General features: G+C 31.7%; 2 protein-coding genes across 2 annotated transcripts; one reads left to right on the top strand and one right to left on the bottom strand.

Annotated features, from left to right (window-relative positions):
• The first annotated feature begins 1,100 nt into the window (after positions 1–1,100).
• On the top strand, positions 1,101–2,337 carry LOC111408803 (WUSCHEL-related homeobox 4-like). The gene is made up of 3 exons (XM_023038574.1): positions 1,101–1,526; positions 1,638–1,934; positions 2,005–2,337. The coding sequence occupies exons 1-3, from the start codon at positions 1,257–1,259 to the stop codon at positions 2,152–2,154; spliced, it is 717 nt and encodes a 238-aa protein (XP_022894342.1). The 5' UTR covers positions 1,101–1,256; the 3' UTR covers positions 2,155–2,337.
• Positions 2,338–4,956: 2,619 nt separating this feature from the next.
• LOC111409396 (uncharacterized mitochondrial protein AtMg00820-like) lies at positions 4,957–5,691 on the bottom strand. Its single transcript, XM_023039448.1, has 2 exons — positions 5,648–5,691; positions 4,957–5,272 (listed from the first exon to the last, which is right to left on the bottom strand). The coding sequence occupies exons 1-2, from the start codon at positions 5,689–5,691 to the stop codon at positions 4,957–4,959; spliced, it is 360 nt and encodes a 119-aa protein (XP_022895216.1).
• Positions 5,692–11,059: the final 5,368 nt, after the last annotated feature.

Below are 11,059 nucleotides of genomic sequence, written 5' to 3'. Positions count from 1 at the left end.
AAATATCTTCTAATTAGGCAAATTATTTTCAGAAAATTATTCAAATATATTAAAAAAAACAGTTTCTTTGTCTTAGAAACAGGCTTTTAAACTTGTGTATATATTATAATTTATCTAATATATTCAAACGTGGATGTGAAGCACTTATATCTCAAATCATGCAAAATATTGTGATACGAAAATGGGATGAAAAGCACGTTTGTGGTTTTATATTATTTGGGAAATTGGAGCAAACAGTTGCAAAAGAGAGATATATATTACGAAAAGAATAGTATTTTTATATTTTTCAACAGAAAAAAGACGGCATTCGATTCTTCTCATATCCGTATCTTGAAAAGTAAAGAGTTTGCATTTTCAAGTATTGGGATTGGAGGAATCTTTTTCACATTCTCTCCCTCTCTTCACTTTACATTGATAAAGTTGAGTAAAGAGGCCACCGAAAAGCATTAACCCTTATCATGAAAGCAAGAAATTATAACCGATTAGACCACCCACCACACGCTTGAACACTCATTTTTACACCCACACGCACATAATCAATTACTTATAGCTTTTCGAAAATAAGTCGCTTCTATTTTTTTGGTAATTATAATTACAACGATATCTTAATTTAAACTAAACAACATCAGCACGATAAATTTGTAAAATTAAACAAAATTGAGTATAGATTATATAGGTAATGTATATGGGTTCAACTTGATGCTTCATAAGTAAGATTTCTTGATTGGTCATCTAAGTGAATTGCCTTTATACTTTTGCTTGGTCAAAATACGATGTAGAAACTAATAGCAAGCAACCTCTTATTGTCATTTCCTTTTATGGCTCAGTCCAGTTGTTATGATAATCATAGCACCGTCGAGAAACAAATCCCATATCAAATTAGGTCTCAAGTACTCACATACACCTTTCAAGTAATGATATTGCATTCGCCTTCGATCACAGAAAAGTAGTACATGATCTAATAAAATTTTAACTGTATAAAAAAGTTTCGAGTATATTTACTTTTAAAAAACAAGGATTATTTTAGGAAGTTTGAGGGGATATATTTTGCATTTTTATCCTAGATTTGCACATCATATCATTCCCTATAGAGAGAGCAGCAACTTTTTCAATTCTCTTTTCAAACATGGAAATCTCAAGTCAACCGCACCTCATCATTTCGTCTTGGTTAATATTGGACACCAACTGATCATTTCCCACTAATTCTTTATCCCTTAGCTTTCTTCTATATAACCACCGCTCTAATTAGGCATCAAATGCCATCCATGGGAATTGAAGGCAGCATGAAGGTTCATCAGTTTGCACATGGATTCTGGGATCAACATATGCACGAGCCACCCTCTCTTACACTTGGCTGTAAGCGATTTCGCCCGCTTGCTCCTAAGCAACTCGTTGCCGCTGCCCCCACCACCACCACCAACTCCGACAGTACTGTCCCCATCTTCGACCTCAAGAGCTTCATTAGACCCGAAAGTGGGCCGATCAAGATTGGATCCTCGGAATACCACAAGAAAGAATCGGCTCAGGTATTTACTTGTCCATGCAAATGCAACACTCTGTGACGTCATACAATAATGGTCATGATCAATTTGTCAAGTTGAGTCGATTTAACCATTCGGTGATTGTTATAAATGTAGGTGGAGACACATCCTGGAGGGACGAGGTGGAATCCGACCCAAGAACAGATAGGGATACTTGAAATGTTGTATAGAGGAGGAATGCGAACTCCAAACGCCCAACAAATCGAGCAAATCACTGCTCAGTTAGGAAAGTATGGCAAAATAGAAGGGAAAAACGTGTTTTACTGGTTCCAGAACCACAAAGCCAGAGAGAGACAGAAGCAAAAGCGTAATAGTCTAGGTCTTAATAGCCATAGTCCAAGAACACCACCTTCTTCCATACTTAACACTTCTCTATTACTATCTGACACTAAGGTAATTTAATTTCCTGTCCAAATTTCTATGAAAAAATACATCAAAAAATTAACAGTGAAAATTCTTGTAGGGGGACGATGTGAAGGACGAAGACAGTCCGCATAAGAGAAAGTGCAGGACATGGACATTTGAAGGCGTAGAAGAGGACAAGAAATATTGTACAGAAGACGAAGAAGATAGGACCCTGAAACTCTTCCCTTTGCACCCGGAAGGAAGATGAGCAAAGTAATTCTAGAAAATGTTCGACTTTCGTGTACTTCAATTTCTTGCCTTGTTTTTCTTTCTTGGATTGAAGAAAGAAAAATGAAACAAGTGAATTTGTATCGATCTCTTTGCACTCTGCTGATTTCTGATCTGTATTCCATTTCTAACATGAAACTAAAGTCGTCTGTCATTTGGAAAATGTCCATTCCTGTTACTCTTTATTCAGTAGCATGGCACTCAAGTCCACGCACTGACAACAATCTTTTACATTAATTAAGTTACAAATTTTGTCAATGTCTTCCATTAGTTTCGAACAATTATTTGCCTACAGGGAATCATTCACAGGACAATTGTTCGAAAATAAGGGGTTGGAGAAGAAATAACAACAAAATTATAGAAATAAAATGAATAAAAATCACGAAATACGTCAAGAACGAATTTGAGACTTGAACATGCGATCGTTGTCCTCAAATTATATTTGCCCTCTCTCGAGATTGAATAAAATGCTTAAGGATTTTGGCAAACGGTTTGTAGGATTATATCAAACCTTGTAAAGGATTTAACACCAAAGCACAAGTACAATCCTCCAAAACTTTAAGAATATAAAGGAAGATCTTGAATATAAATGTAAATCAATAGTTTGATTCAATATGAAATGATATATGGATTTCAAGATATTTTCAATGATTCTAATAATGTTTGTATTGATCATTCATCACCTATTTATAGGCCTCAATCAATGTGTCAGGAAATGGTGCCAAAACAAAATGAAAAGTAGCAACTTTTAATGTAAAACGGCTCCCAAATTTCGAATTGAAAAATTAGCCAACGGCTATTTTTTTTTTTAACAATATACGTACGCATAGTATAAACCGTGCATACGTATAGTAGAAGCAAAATTTAATTCTGATTTTGTCAAAACACATCTCGCGTACGCACAAAATTAAGCCTATGCGCAAAAAAAATCAAATATTGCATTTTTCAATTTCTTTTGATTCAACCAATTCCACAATTGAGCCCAACAATAAGTCCATTATTATTCCATTGATTTTAAACAAATATTCAACAATTCCCACTTATTCAAAATCAATATGATCGCATATTCAAAAAGACGACACTTATGCATAAGGATTAGATATCTTTCGATTTGAATCTAACCATAGTGTAATTCCAACAAAGTAAAGTCGAAATTAGAGGTAGTATGGAAGCTTCGAACCAATTATTCCTTGTGACAATACCGGTAAGAACACACACATAAGTATCACGTGCTCTCAAGTTCCTCAACTCGCTTAGCGCTTTTATGGCCTTGCGTTCATTCTATTCAATAAACTTTGAAGAGAGGAACTCCAACTTTCTATTGAGGCGACACCATCTCGAAGTTAGTCTAGGTGAAGTTCTTCCAGTACCTTTGTTACTTTTAGAGGTACTTATGTTTTAGCACTGAACTTCATTAAGACCTTTAAGCTCAACCCTCACATCGGTAACAACCAACATTATTTAATTAGGATAGGGTCATTGTGGATTTAAATAATACTGCAATTATCCACATATCAAATGACTTATTGTTACCCTTTGAACCCATGAATTACCTTTTGAGTAATGACAGGTAGGGTTGCCGTCATTGGTGGACTTTTTTAATTAAGGAGTTTCAACCCCATCCTACTCGAAGTAGACGCCACTAAATCTCTATTTAGTGCTTTAGTTAACAGATCCGCTAAATTCTCAATTGACCTTACATAATTTAGGGAAATTATTCCATTTTTGATTAACTTCCTTAGGTAGTCATGTCTTAAACTCATATGTCTAGACTTTCCATTATATACTTTATTGTATGTTTTTGCTAATGTGACTTGACTATCACACATTATAGGTATTGAAGAAATATTCTTCGATCTCAAAGATATCTCATAGAAGAGATCCTTAACTCACTTAGCCTCTTTCCCAGTATCCGATAGTGCTACAAATTCAGATTTCATGGTCGAGTGTGTTGTGCACGTTTGTTTCTTTGATTTTCAAGAAATATCACCTCCTCCTAGAGTGAACACCCAACTCGACGTGAATTTGCTTTCACCCGTGCTAGATATCCAACTAGTATCAGTAAATCCTTCCAATATCGCCGAGAATTTAGTATATTGTAGACCCAAGTTCTTGATTTTCTTTAAGTATCCAAAAACTCTCACAATAGCCTTCCAATGATCATTACTCGAATTGCTAGTGAACTTACTAAATTTACTTATTGTATAAGCCATATTCGGTCTTGTGCATTGAACAGCATACATAAAACTCTCTATAACACTTGCATATTCCAATTGAGCAATCGCCCCTCCATCATTCTTTATTAATTTTGAACTTGGATCAATCGGGGTACTACATTCATTTATGTTCAAATGTTTGAACATATTTATCACATTCTCAATATAATGTGATTGACTTAAATAGTAACCCCCACTAGTCTTTGTGACTTTGATACCTAAAATGGTATCCACTTGTCCAAGATCCTTCATTTTGAATGTGGAAAAAAGAAAACTTTTTGTTTCTTCTATTCCGTCCATGTGATTACTCATAATCAGCATGTCGTCAACATACAAGTATATAAATATCACATAATCATCACAAACTTTAGAATATAAACATTTATCAACGCTATTATATTTAAACCCGGATGATATTATTGCTAAGTCAAACTTCTCATGCCATTTCTTTGGTGCTTGCTTCAGACCATATAAAGATTTTACAAACTTTTACACTTTATGTTCATTTCCAGGTAGGGCAAACCCTTCAGGTTGTTCTATATAGACCTCCTAATTGAGATCTCCGTTTAGGAATGCCGTCTTGAAATCATTTGATGAACATGCAAGTCATATATTGAAACCAAGGCAAATAATATCCTAATCGATGTTATTCTAGCTACCGGTGCATAAGTATCGAAATAGTCGATTCCTTCCTTTTGTCGATATCCTTTAGCTATTAATCTAGCCTTGAAGGTATTTAAGGATCCATCAACATTGTATTTTCTCCTAAATACACATTTGCATCCAATAGGCTTGGGTCCCGGTGGTAAATCAACAAGTTCCCAAGTATTTTTGGACATTATCGAATCCATTTCGTCCTTAACTGCATCTTTCCAAAAGGTGCTATCACGAAAATTCATAGCTTATTTATAAGTCTTAGGGTCGGTTTCTACTTGTAGAACAGAAAGAATTGTTCTCACAACATTCAACTCATTTCTCTCTACTAAGTAAAAGGAGATGAGTTGAGAATCGATTTCATCCGATCCCAAAGACTTCTCAACTCGAGTTCTCTTGATTCTTCGTGGTTCACTAGATTCATCAACATCCTTAGAAGATATTTCATCATGTGTTCCACTTGAGCTAGGGATATTTTCAGGATGTTCCCTCAATTCATTATCCGAAGATAACGAATCCTCAAAGAACTCCACCTCGTTGGATTCGATAATCACATTGGACTTCAAATTTAGTAATCTATAAGATTTGCTATTGTTTTCATACCCAACAAAGGCACATTTAATGCCTCTTGGACCCAATTTAGTCATATTATGATTCGTGTTCTTGTAATAGGCAAGACATCCTCACACTTTGAAGTATCCAATGTTTGGTTTTCTTCATTTCCACAATTCATAAGGAGAAACCTTAGTATATTTTGAAAGAATCCTATTAAGTATTCTACATGCACTTAATAAAGCTTTACCCCACAAGTTAAATGGCAACTTCGCATGAATAAGCATGGCATTTATCATTTCTACAAATGTTCTATTTTTTCTTTCAGCCAAGCTGTTTTGTTCGGGTGTCTTAGATGCAGAACATTGATGAATAATTCCATGTTATTCACAAAACAATTTAAAATCATTGGAAAAGTATTTACCACCTCTATCATTCCTTAAAATTTTAATTTTCTTTCCTAGATATTTTTCAACCTCATTCTTGTATGTCTTAAATATGTCAAATGCTTCACTTTTATGTTTTATCAAATAAACATATGTATATCTAGAAAAGTCATCTATAAAAGTTATGAAATATTTATTTCCACCTCTAGTTAACATACCATTAAGTTCACATATATTAGTATGAATTAATTCTAAAATATTAGAGGTTCTCTTAACACTTTGATATGATTTTTTAATCATTTTAGATTCTATACATATTTTGCATTTATGTTCATAATTTTCGCATATGAGATCAAGTCATATTTTTTTATGCGTTTCATTGTATTTCTACCAACATGACCTAATCTAGCATGTCATAATGAAAATAAATTCACAATATAAGTAAAATTACTTTTATTCATTTCATTATCAACGATACATAATTTGACAATTCATTCACACGAATAGCCTTTTCCAACAAATTTCCCATTAAGGGATAGTACAAGTTTGTCGGACTCATAAACACATTTGATACCTGATTTTTCCAAGAGAATGCCACTAACTAGGTTCCTATTCATATTCGGAACATGTAATATATTAGTTAGAGTAACGGTTTTCTCGGAAGTGAAGATAATAGCTACACTTCCTTTTCCAAATACCTTGGACCGCATCTCGTTACCCATTTGAATCTCTTGATCTCCATCCACTTCTTGATAAGTTTTGAACAAAGATTTATCATATAATACATGTACCATAGCACACAAGTATGATACCACCACCCGGGAACATTTTCTTTGATTGCGTTTACTTCACTTATGGTGGCCACAATTTTGTCATCTTGGATGGAATTCACTTTGGCCTCGAAGTTATTTTGTTTTCAGTGCCTACAATTCTTGGCATAGTGATCAGATTTTCCACACACAAAACAACCTCATTTTGTCTTTTTCTTGGACTTGTTAAAGTTCCTAGAAGGCTTTCTTTTGTTGGATTTTGCCGGCGGTTCTATTTATTCCATAACATTTGCTTTAGAAGAACTCTTATGAGAATTTTCAGTTTTATCACGTATTCTCGACTCTTCTTCGATTTGAAGATGCTTTTGCAATTGTTCCAAAGAATAATTTTCGAAACTATGCATGATCTTCTTCCGGTATCCTTTCCAAATTTCGGAAGTTTGGCAATTATAGCCCCCACTTGAAAGGTCTCCCGTATATCAATTTTTACCGCCTTTAATTTGTTGACAATCACTTGCAACTCATGCACTTGGGGAAGAAGAGGGATATTTTCTAAGAATTTAAAATCAAAATACTTAGAAATCAAAAATTTCTTTGTACCTTCTTCTTCTGCATTGTACTTACTTTCCAATACTTCCCAAATTTCTTTCGTCGAAATTGTATTGGTGTATAGATCATACAAACGATCCAACAATGCATTCAAGATGTGGCCACGACAAATCAATTCATCTTCTTGACATTTTTGTCTCTCGGTCTTGATTGCTTCGGATTCTCCACTCGTTGGTTTCCGGCAAAGGCGCCAAATCTGGATCAAGAATATAAAAAATTTTCAACGCCGTTAGGGGGAATTTCAACTTGTCTTGCCACCGCGTGAAGTTAGTCCTGTCAAAAACGATCCAATCTAACCAGATCTTGATTCATGAGTTTGATGGTTGTCATAGTTGTATCATTCTCCATCGCAAAATATAATTTGAGATTGTTGGAAAATAAGGGATTGGAGAAGAAACAACAACAAAATTATAGAAACAAAATGAATAGAAATTACGAAATATGTCAAGAACGAATTTGAGGCTTGAACACGGGATCGTTATCCTCAAACTATATTTTCCCCCTCTCGGGATTGAATGAGATGTTTAAGGGTTTTGACAAACGATTTGTAGGATTATATCAAGCCTTGTAAAGGATTTAACACCAAAGTACAAGTGCAATCCTCCAAAACTTTAAAAACACAAAGGAAGATCTTGAATATGAATGTAAATCAATAGTTTAATTCAATATAGAATGATTTATGGATCTCAAGATATTTTCAATGATTCTAATAATGTTTGTATTGATCATTCATCACCTATTAATAGGTTTCAATCGATGCATCACGAAATGATGCCAAAACAAGATGAAAAGTGACAACTTTTAATCCAAAATGGCTCCCAAGTTTCAAATTGAAAAATCAGTCAACGACTATTTTTTATTACTATGCGTATGCATAGTATATATCGTGCGTATGCATAGTAGAAGCAAATTTTAATTCTGATTTTGCTAAAACACATCTCGCGTACGCACAAAATTAAGCATGTGCGTATGCATGGGCAAAAAAATCAAATACTACATTTTTCAATTTCTTTTGATTCAATCAATTCCACAATTGAGTCCAACAATAAGTCCATTATCATTCGATTGATTTTGAACAAATATTCAACAACAATTACAGGTGGTGATCCCAACCCCTCAAACTATCCAATCACACAACGACATGTGCATTCTCTAAAAAAATTATGTAATTAATGAGTAAACATTGATTTTTCAAGACTTTGATAAAATATCATACCAATAAGGAGACAGTATTAAGCCTATGTTTGTTTTAAATAAAAATCAAAATTTTAGTAGATTTTGATTAAATTATTGAAATGTGTATTTAAACATTTATGGATTTTATAATTAAAACTAATTGTTGACTTTAATTCACATTTGTACCTAAACCAAGCAAGGGCTACAACTAGCAGTTTGTCGGTGTCATAATTCCTATGCAAACAAATCATTTATATATACTAGTCTTCATCTTGTACGTTACATGAATATTGTGTTTATTATATTATTATTAATGTGGAATGTGTAGATATCAAAAAATTGTCAATATTGGTGCACGATGTTGGAACTCTGAAGTCAGAACAATAATTTGATTTTAGCACTAGCACCAATATGGATGTTCATGTTAATTTATAAATGTTCTCACGGTACATTTATATGATAACATTCTTCCTCACGAACTTCCAAAAGTTTACCACCTTACCAATAGTATCAATGCTGTGGCATAATTTTCTACTCATCTTAAATGAATTGTGCAATAAAATTCTTCGACGAAAACTATTTGGAGAAGTTAATTCATGGTAATACAAGGATAATCACAGGTTTTCCCGTATTGCGCGTAGTTTGCATCCTTAATTCTTTGCCCCTATTGCGCATGATTTGGATCCTTAATTCTTATTCCAAAAGTTTCATATGATCTGGAATGAATTTGAGGAAATGGTGAACATCACTCGTTTTTTCAAGCACTTATAAGCTACATGGATAGTGACGTCAAAAAAAGGTTGGACATGTTGATTTAAAGCTACTAATAATTTTTATTTTTTTTTAAAAGGTCAATACGAGAGAAAGACCGAGTCAAATCAAAATTCAAAATATTCAATGAAGTTTATCTTGGCTAAGATCGAAAATTAACACTTGAAATTAGAAAAAGTGAAAAAATTGTATTTTATCTAACTTTTGAGAGTTATAATCTATGTGCTATTTGATTATAATATATGTTATGTTATATTCGCAAGATAGAAATTGCAATATATGTTATTTGAATTTTCTGGCATGAGCCGTATGGCTATGAATCATTTGAGATATTTAATTTGAGTAGTTTTTTTGGTATTTTACATTACGTTGTATGATATTTGATTTTAGTTTATATAACTATTTGTTAAAATTAGTGGCGGAGAGAAATGAAGACCAATGTAATCAGTGAGGAATTTGAGATATTCTATTTGTAAAAGAGACTCCGTGCACGGTCACCTCCATTGCAGTATTTCTCTATTTTCACACACTACTTCACCTTATCCAATCTAATTGATAAAAAAAAAAAGAAATTGAATGATTTAACAAATTAAACAAAAATAATTACAGGCAAAAATAAAAAAGAAACAAAAAAAAGTTATTATAAAATTTTTAAATTAAATTGAAATAATTAAAAGTAAAAAAATATTATTTAATTAAAATTGAAAAAATTGCGTTTAAAATGAAAAGAATAAAAAATAATTTTAAATTAAAAAAAATTTATAATATTAAGAAAAAGAAATTTTAAAAAAAATTTCAAAAAAATATAATAAAAACAAAATAAAAGAAAATTACGAAAATTAAATAAAGAAAACATAAATATTATTTAGTTAAAATTGAAAAATTAAAGTTTTGTGCTTTTTTTTTTTAATTTATTAAAGCTAATATCTTTTTACATATATAACTAACTACAATGATAAGTTTTTTTTTTCTTTTTCTTTTTTTACTTTTAAATAACCAGAAGCAGATTTTTTTACTTATAAGTAACTCTTTATATTTTAGAAATATAATTAAAACTTTAAGTTAATATTTTTTTACTTATAATATAAGTAGCTTTTACAATTATAAGTTTTTTTACTTTTAAAAACTTGAAGCAATTTTTTTCTATAAGTAACTTTTTAAATTCTAGCAATATATATATATTTTTTATCTTAGCTATTATCTAAGTAACCACAACAATTTATTTATATAATATATAAGTAGCTTTTACAATTATAAGTTTTTTTAACTCAGTTAGCAATTTTTTATCTATAAGTAAATCTTTAAGCTCTAGCAATATTTTTTTATCTTATTATTATTATTAGTATTTTTATTTTTTAATATTTTTTTAACATAAAATTGAATTTTTTCTCATATTTATGAGACTTGGTGGAAGTATGGAAAGTTGTGTGTTGCAATAAATTTAGATGTACACTGTATAATAAAATATACACCAAGACAAATAGCGTCATTTTTACTCCCCTATTTGAAAAAAAAATACTACAGTGAGACAAAATAGAACAAGTCACTATTGATTTCTACAGTAACTTTACATTCTTCCTTTTATATAATAGGGAAAACCGAAGTTTGGTTCCGCTAGAAAAAATTAATTAGAATTTAAATTAAATTTAATAATTAATTTAATCAATTCACAACTTTTCAACTACACAATTCATCAACTTTTATTAAAATCTGTTAACAATATTATTTTTATCAAAATTAAACTGGGGAAA

The sequence above is a fragment of the Olea europaea genome, chromosome 14 (genome assembly GCF_002742605.1).
Source record: "Olea europaea var. sylvestris chromosome 14, O_europaea_v1, whole genome shotgun sequence".
Lineage (NCBI taxonomy): Eukaryota > Viridiplantae > Streptophyta > Magnoliopsida > Lamiales > Oleaceae > Olea > Olea europaea.
This window is presented reverse-complemented; position numbering and strand designations above follow the sequence as displayed.

Excerpts from the sequence above, each read along its gene's own strand:
- LOC111408803 (XM_023038574.1), top strand. The coding sequence starts at position 1,257 with ATGCCATCCATGGGAATTGAAGGCAGCATGAAGGTTCATCAGTTTGCA. Across the intron at positions 1,527-1,637 it reads ACAAGAAAGAATCGGCTCAG|GTGGAGACACATCCTGGAGG; the intron begins GTATTTACTTGT and ends TTATAAATGTAG. Across the intron at positions 1,935-2,004 it reads TATTACTATCTGACACTAAG|GGGGACGATGTGAAGGACGA; the intron begins GTAATTTAATTT and ends AAATTCTTGTAG.
- LOC111409396 (XM_023039448.1), bottom strand. The coding sequence starts at position 5,691 with ATGACTAAATTGGGTCCAAGAGGCATTAAATGTGCCTTTGTTGG. Across the intron at positions 5,273-5,647 it reads ATTAAATGTGCCTTTGTTGG|CACCTTTTGGAAAGATGCAG; the intron begins GTATGAAAACAA and ends TTTTCGTGATAG.